This window comes from Drosophila miranda, chromosome 3 (assembly GCF_003369915.1).
Source record: "Drosophila miranda strain MSH22 chromosome 3, D.miranda_PacBio2.1, whole genome shotgun sequence".
Lineage (NCBI taxonomy): Eukaryota > Metazoa > Arthropoda > Insecta > Diptera > Drosophilidae > Drosophila > Drosophila miranda.
Window position 1 is genome coordinate 12,214,386 of NC_046676.1, and position 24,970 is coordinate 12,239,355.

The window sequence follows — 24,970 nt, forward strand, 5'->3', positions numbered from 1 at the left end:
TTTGAAATTCAACGTTATTGTAGCATTTCAAATCTATTTACCAAAAGACGCCACAATATTGATTTTAGATGCAGGAGCCACGTTCTATAATATTTGGAAATCACCGCACGCCATTTTATTTGCTATTTCAATTGGACGGCCAGCGTGGATGCCGGGAATTACTGTTCCTGAGATCATGAGCTAATTATGCGATGAGACACGCGACCGGATTAGTCAGTGGCGATTTTGTTGACAATAACTCAGCTCAGGAAAACACAATTGCCCGTGTGCACATGATCCGACTTCCTCTGGTTTCGATTCAGAGCGGAAAATGCTCTTATTTTCAACGCCAACTCGCTAATTTGTCCCAGGCACACTGCAGCGAGCCTTACATGTGCAAATCGAGGCGATAAATTAGAACCACTCGAGGTGCTAATCAGAACAGACTGAGCTGGGCAAAACATTTTGCCAATTGTATAAATTGCGATGCCAAGTCCACTGAGGCCACACTTTACAAGCCACAGTCGTGCTAAAAGCAGTTCAATTGCAATAGAGCAGATTACACCAGCCCTGAGCAGAAAACTCCCACAAAATGCTGTCGAATAAGGTTAGTGGGCCAGAGTAAACCTTCAAGTCGTATCGATCTAACGGAGATTTACCCCACCAACAGCAAATCTTTCGGTTGATCGCCTGCTTTGCCGCTCTCAATATGGTGTACGCCTATCCCCAAGAGCGCCTCACCACCACAGAACAGATTCAAAGACTGAGTGCTGCCACAGAAGCGGAAACCAAAGCCATCATATCCAGCGAAGCCCTCGACAATCTGTACAGATATGAGCGGACACTGACCCGTCTGAGGAGAGCACTGGACGAGCTTGCCTACGAGGAGGCGGCCGATGACATGGAGCTGGCTGAAATAAATGTGTTCCGCCCGCTCTTCCGCTATCGGTCGCAGGTGGCCAAGCAAGTCGGAAGTACTCAGCAGCAGTTTGGATAAGCCTCACAAGCTCATTTCTAATATATAATATAGGTTTAGACATTTTCTCACACAGCCTCGTTTCCCTCATTTTCATTATATTTTTGTACAAATCTAAAATAAGAAATAAAAGAGTTAGGTAATTTATATTGTTAAACATTTAAATATTTCTTTATTATAGTTTATACTTTATACATGGTAGAACCTATGCCAATATCCACACGTGATTAAGCATATTTACACACACACACAGATCTCTTTAGCTTCCATTATGTAATGGTAATATTATTATTGTAGTTTTTTTTTCTCCATGCTTCCACATCGAGCACATTTACAAGATTTACTGTCTCAGTGGATGACATTCAAATTCCATACATTGCAATGCATTTTCAGGGAGGATATACATACATACATATTTGAATCCCTAACACATAGATACTTACAAACACACACATATTTGACTAAGGAAGACACAAAGAATATTGAATTCTATATCTATATATGATGGACACCCATAAATGGTTATTATTATATTTATAATCATTTCAAGCGCTCATTGCGACCCTGTAAGACTCCCCTTAAAAAGTAGAAACTCAAATCCTATAGAAAGCATTCGCTTAACATTCATAGCTATTTAAATTTTGGTTTGCGGAGCACTTTTACCTTATCGTATTCACGTACTCCTTGTAAATAGTACATCTCTGCTAGTCAGCTCTGAAAAATATCCCCTCTAACATGCTCATAGCTTAGAAAAGTTACTAAAGTTGCTAGTTAAGTACATATAGTGTGTAAGTAGTAAGTATTTTGTTGTTTTTTGTTGCTGCTTCGCTTGGTTCCATTAAGTTGCTGTGGTTAATCTTTTATCTCCATTGCCGGTCCTTTGATTTTGATTTTGATTAGCATTAAATTTGATTTAATTTTTTGATTATCAGGCTTAGGTTATGCATCGGAAATTGTAAATTGCTAATGCGAATTGTGGGTTATATCTGGTCAGAGGCAGGGGGCGGGACAGAGAGGGTGATTTGCCTGCTTCGAACTATCGAAACCTGTTTACATATTGGATGCTGAAGCCTTCTGCTTTGGGCTTGGATTACACACATATTCATATATCGATACAGTTAACACATAGACTAACATCGATTTTTGTTTGGTTTTCCCTCGGGCTTAGAGCACTTGCAGATTCTCGCAGTGCTTGAACTTGGAGTCCTCCTTGCCCAGTATCCAGGTGAGCATCTGTCGGGCCTTCATGCTGGCCAGCATCACGCTGCGGCTCTTGTACCAATGTGCCGGAGAGCTGCCGTCCCGATGGCCCTGTAAGTCGATTAAATGTTAGTTATACAATTTCAACTTTATTACTATGAAAGGAAGGGGAGTGGCAAGCAAGGGGACTCTTTCTGAACATATTTTACATTTTCTTGCCACTCAATTGAAAGGTTTTTGGTTTGGCAGCCATTGCAGAATTATTCCTTTTCGGGCGCCAATTGAATTTTGCATTTTTCATGTGCTTTGTGTGGACTCTGGCTGGCCAGGGGTTTGGTTCAGGGCACAAGATAAAATATTGCAAAAAAACAAACAAACAAACCCAAGAGCACACCAGTTTGGCAGTGGTCTAGGTTGTCTCGGAATACTCGTAGGTTTTACACTTGACACATTTCCTTGTTGGCAAATTTGCAAAACTTGTCTGCTGTTTGTGGCTCTTGGCAAGAGATCAGGAACGGGCAGGAAAGGATATTCATATATACACACATAAACAAACATAGACACAGGGAGTTTTCAACCTAGATACTATGTATATCATGCTCTACTTGAAATGGGGGGAAGAATAGGAGTTGGGTGGAAGGACATTGATTGCGTTTTGTTGGGGCAGAAGTTGGACTTGAAACGGGGGAAACTGATCGGAGGAGGGGGAGCTTCTGTTTTACTTACCCCATCGTCGGCATTAAGATCAGTCAGAAATTTATCAGTTTCTAGAGTCTCTACGGTCTTGTTATCTTTTATTTTAGATTTTTCTTTTGACTTTTTCGGATTCAGCTGCGAAAGCGATCGTTGATGGACATAGATTACATACAGATACAAAGTATTACATAGAACAAACTCTCAGAGAGGAGGATAGTTGGGGATAGTTGGGGGAGAGAAGTAGTCGATGGAGCAGATGAACAACCAACCAGCTAACTTTTACTGCAACCGATACTGGATCTATATAGCTAGTTCTATCCATCAATGGGGGGTTTGTGGGGGAAGGGGGACGCTAAGCAGAGATTCTCCTTCCACACATACCTGCAGCATGTTCTGGTCCTTCTTGAGCCGTATCTGGGTGAGGGCCCCGGCCAGCAGCTCGTCGCAATTGTGATTGATGCCCACCGAGACCTCGATAAACTTGGCTCCGAACGTACAGGCCAGACATTTGCCATCTGCGAAACACACAAATCAAGGACATGGATGAGGACATAAAGGAGCCACTCCATGCATAACCATGATGCCCGGTCACGCCACTTAATTGACGATGCAAATGAATGCAATGGCAATCGCTATCGCTGTGATCCGTGGTCCGTGGCCCCTGGCCCTTGGCTAATTGCTACTTACCCTGCGCAGAGACGGCGCGTGAGCGGGCCAAATCAATTTTGTTGGCCACCAGAATGATGGGGCGGTGGCGGTGCAGGTCCATGTCCTGCAGTCGCGATAGAATCTGCTTAGCCCTCGTGAAGGACTCCTTGTCAATGCAAGAGTAGACCACTAGAAACGCATCCGCCTCTTCCAGTTCGTCCTGCAAAGCGAATGGAGAAGACAGTGAATCCAAATTAAAACACAGCACTCAACAAGTTTACAACATTCTAAGAGCCCTCCCTGCCCTCCCTGCCCTCCTCTTCCCTGCCCCGCCCTGCCGTGCTGTGGTGCCTTTCCATTCCGGTCGTGACTGCTGAAAATATTTAATGCCGTGTTTTATTGCAGTTAGCCGGAGTGAAATTAAAAGTTCTTAACTGCGCCCCGTCAAGTGCAGGCCGTCTCGGAGAGAGACTCCTCCTTTTCCAGCTGCTCCTTTTGCTCCTTGTTCGCTTTTGTTTGCGTACTTTTGCATTTTATGCTCGTAAAAATTAAAATTATGGCCACTTGCCATCTCTGTAACAAGCTGAGGGCAAAAAAGAAGCCGCCCAGACTTTTAATGATGTTCATTTTATCAGGACCCATACATTAACAGGTCAGCGAGATGGCCCACACTCCGGGCCTGTCTTTGCCGTTTTATCAGGCCCTCGGTATTCCCATTGATATGTACTCCTAAGGGTATGTGGTAATCAGCATCGAAAGTCTCATCGAATGTTCAATCAAGGAAGATTTCTCGTAGTAGTACCTTATCCTTGTTACTCTTTCTTCCTGATCATCACTAGATCACTTTCCGTATTCCTCTTTATCGATCCTTTGGAAGGCTTTCTCCAGTTGCTCGTAATTCCCCTAACAAAGATTATGTATTATGCAGAACGAATTACAATATGTTTAGGTCTCTCTTTTTAATCAGCGTCAAAATACAAAAAAGAAATATGGTTCTGCGGCCCATTCTCTTATAGAAATATATTTCTTGCTGGAGCTCTCCATATTTTGTGGCCTGATGACGCTGGCGAGTTTCCTTTCTTTTTGGCGCTCTGGTGCCTAACATCCTGGCTTCCGTTTGTGGCTCATAAAGCCACGCCAGGCACATCCGACATTTGTTCATTTTGCACCTCGCCGCTGGCGGCTGCCACGGGGCGTATACGTTTGAAGTATGTTTCCGTAAAGAGTGGGGTCTAAGGTCAAACCTCAAGCAATTTGTTATTTGTTTTTTACCCAACTTTTGGGAGCCATGCACGGGCTTTGGGGCGCCTTTAATTCGCTGGCGACTGTGGCCTCTCGAATTCCAGAATGGATAAATTGTGTCCGCTTCCTTTTGTTTTGTCAACGACTCGACATTGCAATCACCATCACCATCATCGTGGCAATCGTCATCAGCAATTATAATTATCATCAACGCGTTCATTTATATTGTTAGCCGCCCCGCCGGCAGCCGGCAGCCCAGACAGAGTCGGCATTTGGCATTCGGCCAGCAATTTGGCATTTCGATTGCACAGACGCGCACTCATATTGTATTTATATTATGCCTTTCCCTTTGCTGCTATTTCGCCTGCTCTTTCGACTCTTTTTCTTGTTTTTCATGCCGTTGGAAAGGGCTCAGAAATTTGCTGGTGCTGGCCGGCAGGACCTTAAACGAATTCCCTAAATGATTTCAACGAAATAACCATCCTGCAGCATTCCCTGCACTTGTCCGTAACTAGCCGCAGCTCGGAAACTGCACTCCGTGAAAGGGTTCCTACTAGGTGCTAGGTATACAGGGGTATGATGTGTTTGTGCAAATCGATATAACAGGCAAAGACTGTTAGAAATGGAGTAGGGAGTACATAATGGTCGAAACTGAAACGTATTATTTTAACTTGTTTAACAATTTCCTCTTGCAGCCTGGGGGCAAGTAAGCTTAAGCTCCTTCTCGTCTACACGGAATTCACGAACTCATTTTGCATTTTGCATTTCTAATTAATTCACTTTGTGCAGTTTATGCTCGTCCAGTTGGCAAATCATTCTCGGACCGACTCTGAGGCAAATCTCAGCTGCCCGGACGGGCTCATTTGTCTTGCCGTCGGAGGTGACAGCCTTAGCCACAGGCCACAGGGCACATCCCTGCTCGGTTTGCGGTCGGAGCCGAGTTAATGGTGAAATATTCACCGACAATTACAAAACACAAATGGCCAAAGCTGTTGACTCTGTGCGTGTTGGACGGGGGTGGGGAGCGTGTTCTGTCCGTTTGACAAATGACTATTCACCTTGCTCTCCGGGCTGCCAGTGAGGAACTTGAGCTCCGACTCGGTGCCATTCAAGATGATGGAGATGTTCTGTTCGCCCTCATCGCACTCTGCAAGGGATAACGTTCACTTAGCTTGGATTTCGATTGAGTAATCGACCTACTGACTACTGACCTGGTCCATCGTAGGCGTTGATGCAGTCCGAGGTGCGGAACTGTGAGACCAGGGCCTGCTTGCCCACGCCCGCCGATCCAAGCATCTCCACGCGATAGAACTCCACCGGCTGGTGATTTTCCTGGGCGTTCTGTCCGTGCCCGAATCCGTTGCTGCTGCTGCCTCCGCCGTTGTAGCCGGAGCCCAGGCCCTGGCTGCTGCCGCCGCCCGTGTTGCCGCCCAGCCCGCCGACACCGTTGCGGGCGTGCATGGGGCTGGACGGAGCCAGGCTGTTACTGCGCGACCGTCGACGTCGGAACGAGTCGCCGCGATTAATGATGCCTGATGCGGGCGAGAGGACAAAGAGAAAACGACAGAGAGTCGCACATCAGAATGAGAAACGAGAGCAAAATGTGACAAAAAAAGCGGCGAAACGTCACCCATTTCGTATTCCAAATGCATATCCCGCCATTGTTAGTTCACCTGCCGGAGTCGCGCACGACAGGGCGTATGTGCAGCGCGTGCAAAGCCAATGCCACGTTGCGCATACGCCACGTTGCCCAGGCAGAAATTACAGCTTCCTGCCACAAGGGCAGCATCAACAATAGTTAATCTGTCTTTTGTGTTTCGCATCTGTGGCCATGTTAACCCTCTCCCCCCCCCCCCCCCTGAACGTTTCTGTCTGCCACCAGTTAGGGATTATATTTTTCATTGAACATTTAAAATTAAAGCCAAACATTTCCTGCAGCAAAATTCGAATATTTACAAAAGCAAAGAATATACAAAGAATATCTATCGGAAATGTCGGGTGAAAATTGTATTTCCCTTAAAATAAAGCAATTAAAAAGACATTTCAATTTGTGTGGAACAAGGCCGAATGGATACTTTAACCCATGAACGAACAGGTTCGAGCTGTTCAGATAAGCCTCGAGACATCCGCTTATGCATTGCACTGTACTGTATCCCGATTGAAATATGGTATTCCATGTGTAAAAAGTGTAATGAGAAAGGGTACATTGGGTTCAATCAACTCCCTCCCCATTACAGACGAATAAATTCCCGGTAATCTCAACATTAAGCCATACGATGTTCGTGCCCTCGCAGACAATGCCTATGGAAAGGTATTACCCAACGAATGCCAAAAGCCAAAAACCTGCGGTCATTGTCAATTATAATCCCCCAGACCAGACGGCTATGGGTTAAGGGGATACCCACCTACATGTGTATGTATTTGTATCAATCGGTAGCAATCTATATACGGTATGTTGTTCTGCTGTGTTCTGCTCGGATCAGATCTGTGCCTGGCAGTTTATGTAAATGTATATTGTACATTTGAAATGTCATAAATAGATTTATGGCCTGCCTTATTGCGTTCAGCCGTGGCGCGACCCGTTATATGTCAGTATATACACGAAATATGTATATAGATCTTCATCAGAAATCTTTCACTATTCCCTATTCGCTGGCGTTCACTCGTTGCTCATCTGCGGTCGTTAATTGTGCAAATAGCCAAATTAATTGCCAAAATGATTCTAAACATTTACATATTCGTACGAGCGAAATTTTGAATTGATTTTCCCTTCTCTTTCGCTTCTATCTCTGCGGTTTGGACGAGCCGTCATCATTGGAAAGCCATAAAACTGTTTTGGGTGGCCAAATATTGTACAGATTTTTTGGTGGAGGGGAAGGGAAACAATTCGTTTGGAAAAGGTGCAAACGGCCAGCAATAAAAATTGCGATTTAGTTTACTTTTCGCTCAAATATTTGTGCAATGTTCATATTTATTTTTAGCCGACTATAATTTAATTTGCAATATTTTAGATTTTAGATATAATTCCACAATTCCAGCTGACTAATGTGTGCAGTAATGTTCAGCGTTTCTTCTAGCATCCATCATGGGAATGTTGTACTCTCCTTGTTCTTTGATGTTGGTTCCACACGCCTCCACCTCCTGCTTAGCCCGGGAAACTCACTTTGTTTAAATAATGAATGACCGCTTATGCAAATAAATCGAACGTTTTATTTGTCGATTGATTTAGAGTGGGGCTAGTGTGGCACGATATGCAGCATATGCTGCTGGGATACATACAATACCTACTCGTGTATGATTAACCGTCTTCAAGGTTATAAATTGTCTAAACAAAAAAACTCTCACTTCTATAAATACACAATCGAATGCTCAGCATTTGGGCAAAACCATTCGGGAATTGGCATCAGACACATTTGGTTCTTAATCCGTTCCGTGCTGCATTATTCAGTTATGATTCAATTTGCGGGCAAACCCTCACACAGGACCAAATGTGGCTGGTGGGTGGGAAGTTTTTAATGAACATTTCATTCGTACTGCTTCATTGGCTGCCATCGGGGACGGACACTCCCCTCTATCCGTACCCCAGTCGGGGTATCGCCTGTCCAAACATGAAGAGAATCAATGTCCGTCTGTTGGACGGGGCCTTCTCCACTTTGCATTTACCACTCGTCCAAACCGTAAACATAATTGATGGATGATGGCCAGAGCCGGTATCTTCGACAACCTCTCTCCTGCGGCCCATCGTCTCGAGCGTTTTAACTTTAATTAAATGAGCGCACATGACTCGGGTATGACACAACCACAAGACAGCTTCCCTTACAAGGCATTTGGCTTGTATTTGAAAGCAATTTAGCCGAGCAAACACAGACACTTCATTGAATTTTAATATGCAGTGCGTTTCAGAATGTATCCGTCTTTTGCCAGTACCAGTCCCAGTCTCAGTTCCAGTCCCTGCTCATCCGTGACAGCTGGGAGGGGAGATGGGGCAAAAACCAACCCAGCAGAGAGAAACTCTGATACTCTTTGACGGCAATGCACACCGGGGCGAGGGAGAGGAAGAGGCCCACCCACGATCAATGTCAATGGCCGTTCTCTTGGCGTGCATGCAAAATGGGTTTCCCCAAGAATGGCCCCTTTCCTCTGCACCCACCTCAGCTATCATATTTCCAACGTTACTCTCGTGAAACTCCCAGGGATTCGGCTCTGCCTCATGACTAAGTTATGACACCTTCTGTAGCTAAAACGTGGACTTGTCGTCTGTTTGCTGTCATGTCTGTTCAAGTGCTTGCTCAGTTCCCTATTCTGAGCCCTGCGCTCGGTGTTCCGTACTCGCCACTGGCAGTTCGTATCCTGAGCCTGTCGGGGTGGGCTTAAACACGTACTTAGGGTCTGCCCCATGCATTTGTGCATGCAAACACTCGAAGGAGTGGGCCATGGGCTCTGTAGATATAGGACGAACTATTAAGCGAAAGCTCAGCTCAGCTCAGACAGAATTTAAAAGCAATTCCACAACTTTTATGGAAATAACTTGTTTGATATCTGTTATAATTCTATTACCTAATTTATTGGAGAGTAAGTGCATCTATAACTGTATTTATTCAGTAATTGAGTAAATTTTCAAACTTACTTGACCCTTTGAAGGAAACTATTTTAAATAATTCACCTAATTCTCAGGGGAGTGCCCTAAGAGGAAGAGTAGGTAGCATTTCTAAGGAAACTGAAACTTAAAGTTTGCTCAGAAGAAATGTGCCTGCCTTTAAGAGCAAACTTTGCACAATCTTAGACTTTCGTTAGGCCCTGTAGATAGAGAGCTATCCTGCCACAGTGCGTATGTGTAACAGCAACGTGACACAAATATAGAATACAAAAGGCATGCAAAAAGGAAAAACACACACACACAGGGACACACCATAATGGGGAAAACTACACATGTGGTATGGGGGGTGTGTTTATGTGTGCCTCCTGGTATTCATATTCTATTTGGAGTGGCATTTAGTGCCACTGATATCTCCTTAACATGATTGTGTAACAGCCTTTTAAGATTTCAATAAGGATTGCCACGCTGCGTGCCTGGGAGCAAAACTAGCAAAACTATATGCCTCCTGGCATACGCATATCCTGTTCCCTGAGCCTTAAGAGCCCATCCCAGATGCCCTGTCCGCATTGTTGGGATCATGTGTAATCCCAGTCATCATGGTCCCAAGGCTTTTGTTGACTTTCAATTTCGAAATTAATAAAATGGTCCACCGAGACCTTTGTGGATTGGGGTCCTGGGTTCCACTCACCTCCTTTGGATGCGCTGAATGTGCGCAGTCTGTCCACATCCTCGTCGTCATCGTTGACGCGCAGGTGGTGCATGTTCATGGTGGGCACGTCCAGGAAGGCGTTCGATTTTCTGTGTCCTGCAATCGTAAAAAGGAGATTAAATTAAGCAAAACTTTTTTCAACTTGCGACTCCATTAAAGGTTGGCGGCTAATTAATTCATTTAGTTTGCAGTTTGGAACAGCTTTCGCGTCGGCAGAGAGCCGAGAGCAAACGGAGAGCACTTAGCATGAGGACACGTTGCTCAGTCGCCGCTCGGAAAAACTGGGTCAACAATTGGGTTCAATGACCGACCAGAGGCGGCGGGCCGCAGCGCTAATCGAATTCATGTTATTGGAAAGCATGTTAGTCATAGCGGAAGTACTGGTGCTGGCACTGAACCGTGGATGTAGGCCAAAATTGGCCACGTTAGCGCCTCTTAAACGAACTTAAAGTCCTTTGGCCACCCGCAGGTTGGCCACTAAACCATTTATGGTCAATTTTCCAGCGCCGTGCGGCGAGCAATTTGGCTGAGAGCTTAGTTTATGCCGCATAAAAAACATTGGAGCCCGGCACTTGGCTAATTTGTTGCACAGCTTTTTGATGGCTCTATTTTGCCATTAAAGGGACTACAACTACCACAAAATATGTGGCCCTCTCACCGTGTGGCTGTGGCCGACGTTGCGAGAGCTTCCGTCGCTGAGGTGGCGTCTCCGTCTCGCTGAGACGCGGCTCGCTGTTGCAGTAGGATCGCGTCTCCTGGAGCGTGTGCTGCTGTTGCTGCTGCTGCTGCTGGGCCTTGGTGCGCTGGCGAACCTGCAAGACGAAAGGGAACTTTGTTAAAGAACTGTCTATCCATCAAACCATCTATCCATCCACCCAGGGCAATCCATTTGATCTATGGACTGCAGCAAGATGTGACCTTGCCAGAGTGAGTGAGAAATTGAATTGCACTTCTCGTCTACCCAACACAAATCAAATTGCATTTGCTTGTCCTCTGTAGAGAACATCTCGCAGCCACCGAGCCCTCCGACGCCTTTGCCCCCCCCCCCCCCTCCTCAGACCACTTTGCTGGCAAATGCCATAATTTATCGGCTGACTTGCCACTTGGCACAGCCTCGGAGCGACGATTGGCGGCGACTATGCATGTGGTCTGTGATCAAATCCGTTCAAGGGACTCCCACATAAATGTCAAGGTTAAACGCTCTGAATGAGGGTGGTCCGGTACAACGCCACTCGAGTTGCAATCAACCGAGCACTTGTTTCGCTTGCCTCAAAAGTTTCCCGGCCGCAGCATGTGCGTGGGGGATCCCAAATCCTTCAAGCAATGTCCAAGGGCTTGTCACGTTGACTGCCACGGCAGCGGTCGGAAACGTGCTGACAACGGTCCTCCGCCCTCCGCCCTCCGCCCTCCGCCCTCCGCCCTCCAGAAGTGTGTCACTTGTCGGGGTGTGAGCGAAAACTAATTTCAGCACCTGTCCGACAGCTCGACCAGCTTCTTGGTTCTGTTTCTTTGTGGTCCAGTGCGGTGGGTGGGTGGGCGATATTTATATCAGCATGCAAAATATCCAACTTTGTTAGCGGCTTCCGGTTTCCTTGGCCTACACGTCATGTATCCCCCCTTCCTGCCTTCGCTTTGTACGCTGGAACGTTGAAATGCCGGAAGCGTTTGTTACGTGGCGCTGGCTGTCAAGTGGCCCTGGATTTGGGGCACGTCGAGAGTTTAGTCAGGCGGAGCTGGCAAAAGCCGCCAAATCCACACAGCCAAGAGGGTGCTGGTGGTGGCGGTGGCGGCGGTGGCGGCGGTGGTGGCTGGGCCATTAGACGAGCTGTCAGTGTAAACGTTTCTTGTTTATTTAGTGGCCGCTCTTTGCGCTTTTTATGGTCATGGCGCGGACTGCATGCCACCATACATGTACTTCACTTACATTTCATGGGGCTGTCGTGACCAGTAATTGCTCTTCTTTCCCTGCATGGTCTACTTTTCTGGCTTAATCAAATATTACTGCCCTGCCATGCAAACATACGAGTATAAGCTCGAGGACGAAGACGAAGACGAGGAGGAGTGTGTGTATGTACATACATATGTGTATCTTGTGGTCGGTGTCTGCTGATCCACCCGGATGCAGCTTGTCCACGCTCAGATGGTTTCTCGCCTTCTCGTTCGGGGAAATTAATTGCTTCCTGGCTTCATTCGGTTTCGCCCTGCTGTGTGCCCGTCTCGTCTTCAATTTGTCCTAGCTTAATCCCCAATTAGTCCTTCGGAAGCGAACTGATAATTTATTTTCTTAATTGCCGCCATTTGAAGATATTGTGTGTCCAGCATCAGTGCGCACTGGCTAAAAATACCAACTACATATATTAAATACCAGCTGAATCTTTAAAAAGTAGGAAGTAGGAGTGATCTCGCGTTAGGCACATTTATTTCTCCACGAACGGAGCACGGAGCAACGGTAACGCAGCACAATATTCTCCAGCATAGCCAGTTATTTTCACTGTCCACTGCACCACATTCTCATCCGCATATGTACTACATATGTACTATTTACATATATATTCGCACACGGCAGCAGCCTATGCAGCCGCTCTCTCTTGTCTTCATCTCGCGTCGTTCTTTCTATGCTTCGCTTTCGCTCTCCTGATCGGTCGCGCTCTTATCGAAGCCTCGCTTGCATTAGGGCACGTGCACTTCGGCCTGCCTGCCCTTGCATTTAGTCTTGATTTCGCTCTTCTCGCACTTCTCTGCTGAAGAAGCTCAACATCTTCTTTTATCGAATATTAATGGTAATTTGCTGTGGCTTTTATTGGGCTATTTTGATCAATATATATCTTTGGGTGCATTTTCTCTGTTGAATATTTTCCATTGGCAAATTGCGGACGATCTTTTGTAAGCGAAAAGTTATTTTTAAGCAAAATATTTGCGTTCCTGTGTGGGGCTCATCCGCTTGGCTGAGTTCTTTTGTTATCTTCGTTGGACTATTAGTTTAATACGGATTGTTCCCTTCAAAGTTCATAGCAAATTCGCTGAACAACGAAAAAAGCTCTGTTTGAGTTTTAGTTTGTTGTCGCTTTATCTTCTCATTTAACTTTGTCCGTCTGCCGATGAAAAGCGAGTACTATGCATTGCGATTCGCTCCCAAATTATCAGCATCGACAGAGCTCAAAAGTTGTTCCTTTTTCGTCTGTAGAATAGCTTTCATTTCTCTCTCCCTCTCTCTCTCTCTCTCTCTCTCTCTCTCTCTCTCTCTGGGTTCTGTGTGTGCGTTCTTTTCTTCATAAACAAAAGTCATTTTGGCTCGAGGTCTTTGCTTTTTTTCTTTAGCTGCGAACTCATTACAGCCACACCCACAGTAAACAGGGGAACGCCTTCATGCCATGCCGCGTAAGTTGTGGCAGGAACAGGAGCATCATCAGAACAGTTGCAGGAGCAGCCAGCAGCCAGCAACCAGCAGTTGAGGCAGGAGCTGGAGCAGAAGCTGAAAGCGTGGAGCATGTGTGGCAGCAGCATCATCGCTGACTTGTAAACTTTTTCTATATAAATTACCAGCTTGGGGCGCATCAGAAGCGACACAGACTTTGATGCGATGGTGGCACAGACACACATTGCACAAGCGTTGCTTTTTGTTGCCTCGTTTGCTTACTAATAATGCCAGGGACCAGAGGCAGGACCGGGAACCAGCGCCAAGAAGGGACGTCTGCTCCGCGCCACTCATACGCAACGTATGCCACGCGGCGGTGTCTTTTGTCTGGCAGCAACAGAAATTGAATTTGGCCACGATATAATTCAATTCACACTTGCGCTAGCTGTCGACACTCGCCTGAAATGTGGAGATGTCGAGCACATGGAGTCGTCAGTAGGAAGGAGCCCTAGGATAAGGAACGATTGAATATAACATCAAACTGTTCAGTCGTCAACTACTCGAATAGACAAACATATAGAACAGACCCCATAAGTATAGCAAACAAAAATGGATTGCAAAAATAACAATAAGGCTCGGCATGTAACCATTCCGGTGATTCAGGGTGCGGGTTCGCACTTGACAACCACCGAGAGCACCGTCCAAGTTGCTCTCCACAAGCTGGTCGTAATGGATGAGAGCTTGGAGGGAACAGTGTTGAGTGTTTTGCTCTCGGCGGAGAAGAAGTATCGCCTCACCTTCGATACTTTCAAGAAGGAGATGGAGCTGCAGGCAATAGCGGCCTCGACGCTGTGGGAGCTCATCCAGCGGTACAAGATCGCCATGGAGGCGGACGCGGACTGCAAGTGCACGCAGCTGTATGCCGTGGAGCCGAAGGAGGAAACTATCCAGAAGTACTACATACACTACCAGGTCATCGTCAGCTCCAACAAGAGCCTGTGGCGGCAAATTGTAACCTTGCGTTCGTATGTCCTGGCCTTCAGGCGCGAGCGCAAGAAACTGAATCTCGAGGACCAGACGCCCTTCATCCAGGGCGATGCCTTTCACAAGCCCATCATGTTCTTCATCGAGCTGGTGGACGAGTTGTTCAACTATTTTTTCAGCTTGCATCTGAAGCTGGACTGCGCCGCCCGTCAACTGGATCCCATGGATCTGGAGAGCCTGGAAGAGTACCAGAAGCTACTGAAACCCAACGAGGACTTTGAGGAGTACTTCTTGTACAATCTCAGCTACTGCCAGTGTCTCCGCATGCCGCCCAAGTGTCCGGAGACCCGTGTGTACACCAACATCGAGAATGCAGCCATGAAAAAGGAGGCCATGGAACAAGCAAAGCGCGCACGTTGTGAACAACGACTGAGCAGGATGACACTCAGGGCCTCTCAGATGAGAGAGTCCGCGGAAAACCCTCCGTCGGTTACCCAGGACACTGAGGTGGCCCCCAATCCTGACGTTCCACCAGAGTCTGGCAACCCGACGTCCGATCCCCTGAGTGCCAAGTTCGAGAGGCAGTTGATCAGTGAGCGTCACACTCGCCAACTGGTCAATCAAGTGCATAATGCCCTCAGTCAATCCTAATACTTGACAACACCACTCATTAACATATTACTGTATAAGGAGTATGGGCTGGCCAACAACAATCACACTCTAACCCTTAACATGTAACATCTTTCGGGGGAATCACTCCACCCACTTCTCGTTGCACCTAACATAACATGTTCTGTTGTTGCACAGCCCCAAAGGTCAGGGGGCGAACACTTTAGTTAAAAATACTTTACTCCAGAATGCGGTTCAATGAGTTTCATTAAATTGTTTGTATCTTAAGGTCGTAACTCTTTTTATTTTCCAAGAAATGATTCCATTCCATCCATATCTGTAGAGCCAATAGCAAAGATTCTTGTGTGGCTGCGACTGGGAATATATTCTTAATTTTCGACGAGACATCTTTCCTGTGCTGCTTGCCGCGATTCGAGGACAAGACGACAATGCCCTGTACATATACTTAGACGTGAAGTGCGAAACGTGCAGCTACTTAAATATTTGTTTAAATATAAAATCAATTCATGTCCTATGCGGCGCAGACATTCTGCAAACAACAGAAGCAAGTGACAGGCAGAAGCAAATGCTAAATTTACATACTCTATGGATATATGTATGTATATAAAAGAACTACAAATGTATGGCTAGATATATCTACGACTACTGGTCGTGTACTCACCGATCTGGCACCCGAGGTGATGCGAGCGCTCTGGGAGCGTGTGGCCGGCCGGCGTCGGCGGTAGCCGGGCGTGCCGCCCTCCGGCGTGGCACTGCCGGAGGCGGAGGGCAGGCCATGGATGACCGTCTCAATGCTGGCCCCCGTGGCGCAAATGGAGGCGCTGCGCGTCTTCTTCTGCATGCGATGGTGCATGGGGGAGATGTCGTCCACCATCTTGGCGTTTTGTGGCTATTGTTCGTGCCTCCCCGGTGGCTTTTCTCTGGGGAAATTCCGTGTGAGGCTGTCTCTTTGCTTCGCCTCGAATCGCTTTCGTGAAATGAAATCCTAATTTGCCAAATCTAGAATTTTCTATTTTCGTGCTCTAAGCATTTCGTGGTGGTTCGTGCTGTGGTTCTGCTTGTTCTTGATGGTCTGATGTTCTGATGTTCTTGATGTTTATTTTTTTGCTGTTGCATGTCTCATAATCTGAGATTTGGATGGTTGTGGTTGGTTTTGTGGTGATTTTTGTTTGATTTGTTTGTGGTGCTCTGCAAATAAACGGTGGAAAGCGCAAAAACAAATGAACAAAACATTTAAATAAATCATTCAAATCAAAAGTACACATTTCTCAAATAGTTTCTCGCTCGTGACAAATGTTGTTGCTCTTTTACAGAAATAACCCAAAAAACCGAAACCGAAAAAGCAAAAGTGGCACTGACTACAGAAATACAGAGATATATGTACGGTACGAGTATTTGTAACAACATGCAACATAATTTGCTATGTGATTTTTCATTTCATTTCGCCAGCTCCGCTGCTGGCCATTAAAACATCGAGATTTCTCTGTTTTCTGGCCACCGACAGCAGCAGCAGCAGAGTGTGTTATTTTCGTCTCATGGAAAGTGGGTCAGCCATCGCCATCGCCATAGCCGTCCAAACAAAATCCCACTCGCCTTTGCAGTGGACGTGGTGCCCAACAAATTGCCACAAACAAATCTAAAATCCATCAAAGGGGTTCAACCGCTTGGGAATTCGATTTGGATTCGGATTGGGGCAAGGGATAATCTGGCAGTGATATACGAGTATGTGTAACATGAAACACAGGGTATAACGATAAGAGATACCTTTTCGAAAGGATTGTCGTTACTTTAACCATCCCACATAATGCGCTTTCATAATCATCTGATGGGCTCCGAACTCTTCCACCTCTTGAACCACTCGATGTTGGGGCTATCCATGTAGTTCTCATAAACTAAAAATACTTTTATTTAGCCCTTGCATCATCCCCATTTTGATCTTCCACTAAGAAATGATTTCCCCATTCGAAACGTAAATAAACTTTGATCTGGAATGCTGCAAGTGTGGCAACTTACGGCTGGCATCTCCTGGGGATGGAGGTGACTCCTTCAAGATGCTCCACTTCTACCCATTCCGCAGGAGTGACTGCAGTCCCTAATTGACACCAATTTCTATTTGCATGGGGACAAGGAAGAGAAGCAGAATGCGGATGAGCATTGAGTCCCTTGGCATCGCGTGGGCGAATCAAAATCAACTCTTGGCGGTCCCTAAGCCACAGCTTTGAAGGAAAATGAAATTGAATTTGAATTTGCCAGAAGGTCGGACTAGAGACGACGGTGGTGGGACGGCAGGGCATCGGGCCAATCAAAACATATTCGTAATCCATTTAGACTTCCTGCGCGCCACTTAGACATGCATCATTTGCTCCCACCTCCGGCCTGCCCCTGCGGCATTTGTGGCATAATCTAATCTAGCCCCTTCCTGCGCTCCCTCCGCCCTCTCTGTGGGCACTTAAGTGCAAGTTTTAAACGAGTTTCCTGGGTTGCCGCCTGCCGATGACGTGAAGAACTTGCAGTTCCCTCTAGTTGTCTTTGCAGGGCTTTCGATCCATCACTGGAGCGTAATTAACTTTTTTGAATGGAAGGATAAATAATTAATAAACGCGCATTATTTTCCCACAGCCGTTGACACCCTTGAAACCCGGAAGGATTCCTCTTACGAAAGGGTTAAGAGGCGAACGGCGCTCCTTCTGCCCGAAACAAAGGAATCGGGCCAAGACCCCCTCGAAAGTAAATAATGCGAAAAGAAGAATAAATACATAAACTGGAAAAATGTTTCACCCGGCACCGGCACCATATGCGACGGCAGCCTGAGCTGCACTGGCAGAAAAGACTTGGCCCTGAGAGTTTTCCAAGTTGAATGACAAAAAGAGGCTTCATATGAGAGCTGGGAACGCGCCCAGCCCACCCCAGATGAAGTCCACTCCCCGAAAACGACTGATTACGCAGAAATCCTTCCCCTACTTTGACTCGAACCCGCTTAAAGTCAAGCCAGGATCCTTGGGGAAAGGAAAAGGCAAACTTTCCATGCGACTTCACGCTTGATTTGCCACCGTTTTGTTAACCGATGCAGACTAGAGACGAGGAGGAAAATCCACCCAAAAAAAAAGGGTACTGCTGACCCATCCAGTCGTGCATGAAGCTTCATGCCACATGATGATGAAGTCGTCGTGGTCCTGGTCCTGCTCCTGGTCCTCTTCGTCGTCTCTCCGGGTCTGAGGCCTGTCCTGCCTCGCCTTGTTTGCATTCAATTCATGCCGCAGGGCTTTTACTAACAACAGAATCATCAGCAGCAGCAGCAGCAGCGGCAGCAGCGGCAGCAATCCAAGGATACCTAGATCCCTGTGTGAGTGTGTGTTTACTTGCGGTTTCCTACTAATTGGCCACAGGACCTACACGCACACACCAACAGGCGAGGAGAAGGAATCCAGTGGCATGTTGGCATTGGACATTGCAATTAATGTTCACAGGTATTTTTATGGAGCAAGTACTACTATATCTAAAGAGACAGCCAGAGGTCGTTCCGTTTTATGGCCTCATGCGTATATGGTGAAGTTTTTCCCACAATTTTCCCCCAATTTCCACTGCGTTATCATTGGTGCCGCGCCTGTTGCTAGTTATTAACATAAATTTGACGCCAACTCGAATGTTTTTGCTTGAATTTTTGTCACAGCTTTTGTTTTCCATCGGAAAGCCGGCTAATCACGCCACCCATTGGCTGTGCTCCCGTCCCGTCCATGTCCGCAGATGATGACAGCTGTGCCCGGTTACAGGCAACTTAAGCTATCTATCGGAGAAATGTGGCCTAAAGTGCGTTCCCGACCATGGGTTAACGATAAGCCCCGCCCCACACGGGGACACAGGCGCAACTAAAAAAAGATCCGATAAAGTGTCAACAGATACCGCATGTATGGCCTGATGGCCCCTGAATGGAGCCTGCATGACAGGGAACGGACGGAGAGGCCGTGTATTCAATGCTTGAATGTCACCTGAATGGGGGAAACAAGTTGAAGCATTGAGTGGGCACGGGAGAAGAGGCCTTTGAATGGGGAGACTGCAGTTGGAATTGATTTAAAGGGACAGAGCATGGAGCTCGGACCTCTTCAGCTCGGTGTCCGCCAAGTGCTGTTTCTATGGAATGTTCAAAACTCAGCTAACCAAAAACTATAGCTACCATTGAAACGTATGGAAAATAATTTAAAATAATGTAATCTTCTTTCTGCTTAAAGTTAAAGCATTGGCTCAGGAGTCGTTTTAGTCTCATGTTTTGTTAAATCTGACCTGGGGCCTCGGCCCCGCCTTCAATGTGTTTTCAGTTTGTTTGCTGTGCCAGCGGCTGCCTTTGAACATGTCCTTGACCGTGTACCGGTGTCCATGGACATGTTCCTGCCCCCATATCCAAGCCCATCGCGATGACATCGTTGGCTGTGATTGGATGTGGAAGTCGTTTGTTTAAGGTTTCCCTTTGAACATCATCTGCTTGGCCATTTGTATATTTTCATGACCGCCTGACAGCCGCCGCACACACCTGTTGCTGTACGAAAATTAATGTTTGGGGCCCACAGGTGGCCTTAAGGTCAGGGTTATGCATACTCGCACATATCTGGCTCCCCTTTTCCCCATTTCCGGTGGGAGCACTTGCTGCCCAAAGTTCTCGTTGTAGTTCCCATCATAATCATCCTGTTTTACCGCCCCACAACAATCTGAGCGGCGTGTCAACGTAAATGAGCTCTAAATGAAAATGACAGATTTTTATTACGCATACGCCACGTTGTCTTCGAGGCAGCCATAACATATAATGGGACATCATTTTGTAGGGTAAACACGAAATTGGCTATCGTGGTGTTTTGTTTTTCTCTTTTCTGTTCTCGAATGAAAACAAATTCAAATGATTAAATAAATTATCTAGCATTTTTCTCAGACAAACGACACTCAGCGTCTCAGGAATTTGTATAGAGAAAATGTTTTTAAATATTTGTGAGACCCATGATGAAATCCGCTTGTTGGGGCAGATCAACAATCAACATATACTATATATATTTTATAGGATTTTAGTTGATCTTTGGGGAAAATCACTCGACAAGTGTCTTAGATTTTCCATATGTTTGCCATAATTTATCGTGGAATTAATATGAAAAAAATATTCATTTGCGTGCTGAAAAGATCCCCTGGACTTTGTTTGTCTATCTAATGTTCAATAAATCGATGATAATATGCTTGCCATAAGGAAGGTGGAGCCAGGGGCTGGAGGAGACAGCCAGAACGTGGCAAATCTGTTGTGGAATTTATTTTTGTGAAAGATTTTCCAAATCGTTGCACAAAACCGAGCTCAAGGGCAGATTATGGGGCTTAATGTTTTCTCTGTCTTTTCCAGTCTCCCCCAATCTCCCCCTTGCTGCCGCCAATGTCGTCCTCTTTCCTTTTGGCTGGAGAAATGGCTGTCTGTTTAGTTTAAACTTCACGTCTCTTACGATGATTATGACACATACATATGCGGGTGGGTGGGTGTATCTGCTGTCTCTCTCTATCTCTGTATTGCCACCTTTGGCGGCTGTTTAGCCCCAGTGCCATACATTGGGGGCCGCTCAATCGCCTCTTATTCTCAATTTAGATTCAAATCAACGCAAAGTCGAGGAGAGTCGAGCGGCAGAGCCTCCGGGCGCAGATGTTTACACAAAAATTCACTTCATTTAGCTAATGCTGTCATTCCTCCGCCTCCGCCGCATCCATTCCCCTGCATTCCGCTTTGATGTGTGACTGCCTCTGTGCCCCATTGTGCCACATCATAATTAACTATCGAAGGAATGTCCTGTGGCATTCGACTATATACTGTATAGCATTCTATGTACATATGTCTCTCTGGGAGCGCCAGTTGGGCCTCAAAATAAATTGAGGGAATTTACGATTTTCCTTTGTCCTTAAGCTGGTGGTCCTCCCCCTCTGGCTCCACTCTCTAATTGGCCTGCATTTGATTTCACATACTCGTTCCGGGCTTTGTTCGATTTTGTTCGGGAATCCGGGAATTGGTTTTTCTGCTGCTGGGATTGGCTTTTCTTTTTGTAGATCTGGCAGTTAAGTGAGCTGTTAAGTGAGGGAAATTGACTTGAATATAATTAAAAGAGGGGAAAAGAGGATATTTATTACCGAGTAGGCTGCGATACGGTTAATTTTTTCCAGCCATTACCTCTTCACGATGCCAACCCAACTCCTTAATGCCCGAATGAAACCTTATATCTTCCTTCTGCCATTCCTGTGCTTCTGTTTCGATGGAAATTTGGGACCCAGACAGTTGAAACTATTTTCAAAGGAAGGGATTTCGATCTGAAGAGTTCAGCAAACAGAGCTGTGCCCGAAATGTACCAGTGCAGTGGAAATTGGGTAATTGACAAATGACTGCAAAGTTGTGCCAACAGTGAATGTATTTGCATTTGACCAAGTTTGTCCGTGGGTTTCGGTTGCGGTTTGGGTTTCGTTTTGAGTTTCGGCACGGCTCGGACTGCTGGAAGCCCTTTAAGTGTATGCATAAATATTTTCGTTAGTTCTGTCTAGTGTGCGGAGTGCTTGGGGCACCGGAAATGTGCTCCACTTGACTCCCATACAGTACAGTACCATCCACACAACTCCACTGCCATCTAGTCCACGCTCCAGCACCAATTGTCACTGGCAGTGGGCTCTGTCACGTTCTGCCCGGTCCCTGTCCTCTCTCCTGGCCAAACATTGTTGGTTCAAAGGAACAGAACACGAGGCTTGTCGTGTTCTACGCGCCCCCAGTCGGTTGCCGGGGGTCGACAGTGTCAACTACAACAAATTTTTGGGGCTAAGTGGTGGGGTACCTGGTGGCGCGACCTGGCCAGACCGGGCTCAACCTTTTGTCATGGCGGAGCCCCTTCGCTCTGGGCTCTACCCCTCCTCCTTCTCCTCCTGCTCATCCTGGTCCTAGTCTGCTTTTGTTCATCCCATCCCCTTCTCCCGCTGCACTGCATCCCACAACTCTTCTCTTGACAGTTTTCAGGTACAGCCAACAGCCGGGAAGAGGCTTTTAAGCCTTGTCTCCTGGTGGTCCTCCTTCTGGTCGTTGCAGATTTTAATTGAATTAAGAATTTTCGTTGGATGCATCACAAAGGCAATCTGGCCAATCCATTTCGCTCGAAAGCCTTGAAGCTACTCCAACTACATTTCCACCGACTTCCAAAACTCGAATAGAATTTTCTGGGAATTTGATTTGCCTTAGGAGCACAGGAGCATTCCTCCCCCCCCCTTGTCTGGTCTGCTATACATACATACATATAGAGGGTGCATGCTAGAGTGTGCGTGGGGGAGGCGTGGTCAAACAGTCGCGTGTCAGCCGGGCCCAGACACCACGAGACATTTTAGTTTAATTGGCAAACAGGAAAACAATTGCAGGGACAGATAGATAGAGAGAGAGCGGGAGCTGTAGGGTCGGAAAAATCAGTGAATTGAAAACCAAGTGCCGCCCTGCAGTAAAAGCATTTTCCCCATTTCCATTTCCATTTCCATTTACAATGCTGTGGTTCTTGTGGGTGGAATGGAGTGTTGTTAGAGGGGATTCCCATTGTCTGTCTGTGGCATGTCCTCTCCTGATTAGGCACCAGATCGCTGGGGAATTGCTGTGGCGATTTGTATCGCTCCTCCCCCGATTGCCAGCAATGACTGGTTCCCTTTGTCCGATTTTTTGCTTATTTTTGCTGATTGCCAGTGGAAAGCCATTTGATATTATCTGATTTGGTCTTGCCATAATGGTTCGAGCGCGAAATGTCATACGCCGTTGTATATTTTTACTGGGAATTGCAGATGGCATTGTTATGGTAATGAGCATTTAAATTTAATCACTACCTTCATTATTTTTTCAGAAATTAGCAAGAAACTTCTTAAATATTTCTTAAGGGCTCCCTATTAATTCTTCGCCTTTGGATTTTGGGGAATTTATGTACCTAAATGTGTTCCCCTCTTTTGAAAGATCATCGAAGGGTGACTTTTGATTAAATTGTTCTTAGTTTTATAGGTTTGCTCTGCATTTTTGAGATCCATTTATCCTTTGTTACATTCCCCGAATTGATTGTTATTTACCCATTTCCCGCAGAGAACCCAACGAATGCTTTATGGCACCCTAAAGAATTCGCTCTCAAATAATCCATTGCCAAAACGAGGCCGTTTCGCGCGGGGACCCGACCCATCGGGGAATACGGATACAGTGCCATAAACGTTAGGAGGCTGACGACTTACCAGCACTGCATATTTAATGCCCAGGCATTGGGCAATGCGAGAGATCCCGGTCCCGGCTACTGGGGCGAATGAGTGATTTCTGCTCCTTTTACGATGAGTAGCGAGAAAGAAGCGATTTCGAATGATTATCCATCCCCCATCCACATGATAATGAAAGGAAATGGAATTGGGAATTGGGCCGCCAAAGGTGGGGTTACAGTAAACAAATCGGGGAAAGTGCCAAGGCACACGAGACCCGCGGGCGATGAAGGAATTACTCCTTTAAGGGCCTGCGGTTCATACATCATGTTCTGTAGTATCTTTATGGGTCACGACACTGCAATTAGGCGATTAAACTAATCAAAACATACCTTTCTTTCCCCAGTCAACACCTCCACCGGCGTCCTTGTCCTTTAATGAGCCGCAAATGGCAACGTCCTCGCTTTTTGGTCAATATTATGGGAACATCCATCCGAGCAATCGCAAAACAATAAACCCCACAATTAGAAGAGTTTATGCTCTCGCGATATGGCTCTGACGTCGGGGAACTTATGTATTTGATCGATAATTTGTATAAAAAAAGGGCGGCACACTTTTTATATATGTATGTAGATACCAGACTAGATACAATATCTATCCATATATACTTCGATAATGAGATAATTTTTGCACTTGTTCACTTTCTTTCTCTCATATGCATGTATTTTGTTGGTTATTTATAGAACACACAGTACTAATTCTTTAAGATATTTTCCACTGGTTGTATTTTGAATTTATTAACGGGTCTGCAAACATGTATAAGGGTTTTTCTATAGTTAAATTTTCTACTTGTTTTTTTTTGGTGGGGAGGGGGGTTTTCCAAAATCTAACGTTTTCCAAAAACCAAATTCTCGTCAAACTCTTGCCGTTTCGCGGAAATGTGGCGCTGTTTTCCCGTCCGATCCGTGCCAGAGCAGAGCCGTCGAGTGTTTGATTCGATTCGAATCGTGTCGGCGTAATGTTTTCCTTTCGGCTTTCGTTGCGGTGCTTTCGCCTGTGACGACACGGAAAAGCTCTGCAACGTCACTGAGAGCTTTTACGTGCACTTTGCTCTCTCTCTCTCTCTGGCCTGCTTTCTGGCCATTTGATTTGTTTGTATTTTTTCTTTACGACTTTGCCTTGTTTATCTTTAGTGTCTCTCCCTATCCTCCCCCTCCCCCCCGTTGTGTGTTTGTTGAGTTCATTTCCTTTCGTTTCGTTTCCCACTGCCCAGCCTCAATGGAGCAGAAAAAGGCAAGAGAGAGAGAGCGAGAGAGATAGAGAGAGGGTGGGAGGGCGTTTTGTGGGAGGCAATAGAAGGCGCTTTGGGGATTGCATTCCGTTTTTGTGCCTTGTAACAGATGTACCCTATTTCCAAAGAGTTAGTTATTTTAGTTGTGCTCCAAAGTTCTGAACAGGATCAAAAGTGTCTATTAATAAATAGCTATCTGTAAATCTGTGTGGAAATATCCTACAAAGTCCTTTAATTTGGCACAGAATCTTCCTTTTCCAGGCAGTCGGCTTAGATTTATAGATTTCCTAAATCTGCCTTAGAAAAGTCGGTAAAACTCAAATATTTATGAGAAAAACTTGTAGATAGCCTTTTTTTTTGGGGTTTCATCGAATCACTATATCATTAGCTCTGACTAGAAGGGGTATTAAATGCTCCCTTACCCAAAGTTATCCTCCCTCTCTGTGTTTTTCTGTTTCCTTTGT

The 24,970-nt window shown here is 46.0% G+C and overlaps 3 protein-coding genes across 5 annotated transcripts; 2 read left to right on the forward strand and 1 right to left on the reverse strand.

Moving 5' to 3' along the window:
- Window positions 1-13: 13 nt before the first annotated feature.
- LOC108160723 lies at window positions 14-1,112 on the forward strand. Its single transcript, XM_017294900.2, has 2 exons — window positions 14-586; window positions 650-1,112. Exons 1-2 carry the CDS (start codon window positions 572-574, stop codon window positions 974-976), a joined length of 342 nt encoding a protein of 113 aa, XP_017150389.1. The 5' UTR covers window positions 14-571; the 3' UTR covers window positions 977-1,112.
- LOC108160721 (GTP-binding protein RAD) lies at window positions 1,099-24,214 on the reverse strand. Of its 3 annotated transcripts, XM_017294897.2 has the most exons (11): window positions 24,107-24,203; window positions 23,608-24,021; window positions 15,678-16,204; window positions 10,706-10,859; window positions 10,027-10,143; window positions 5,953-6,273; window positions 5,800-5,888; window positions 3,539-3,719; window positions 3,233-3,366; window positions 2,882-2,986; window positions 1,099-2,266 (listed from the first exon to the last, which is right to left on the reverse strand). In XM_017294897.2, exons 3-11 carry the CDS (start codon window positions 15,888-15,890, stop codon window positions 2,120-2,122), a joined length of 1,461 nt encoding a protein of 486 aa, XP_017150386.1. In that variant the 5' UTR covers window positions 15,891-16,204; window positions 23,608-24,021; window positions 24,107-24,203; the 3' UTR covers window positions 1,099-2,119. The 3 variants fall into 3 exon arrangements, with proteins under 3 accessions (XP_017150386.1, XP_033248181.1, XP_017150387.1); XM_033392290.1 differs by lacking the exon at window positions 15,678-16,204 and having other exon boundaries at window positions 23,608-24,214; XM_017294898.2 differs by lacking the exon at window positions 2,882-2,986 and having other exon boundaries at window positions 23,608-24,213.
- LOC108160722 lies at window positions 13,900-15,283 on the forward strand. Its single transcript, XM_017294899.2, has one exon. It carries the CDS (start codon window positions 14,012-14,014, stop codon window positions 15,035-15,037), a length of 1,026 nt encoding a protein of 341 aa, XP_017150388.1. The 5' UTR covers window positions 13,900-14,011; the 3' UTR covers window positions 15,038-15,283.
- Window positions 24,215-24,970: the final 756 nt, after the last annotated feature.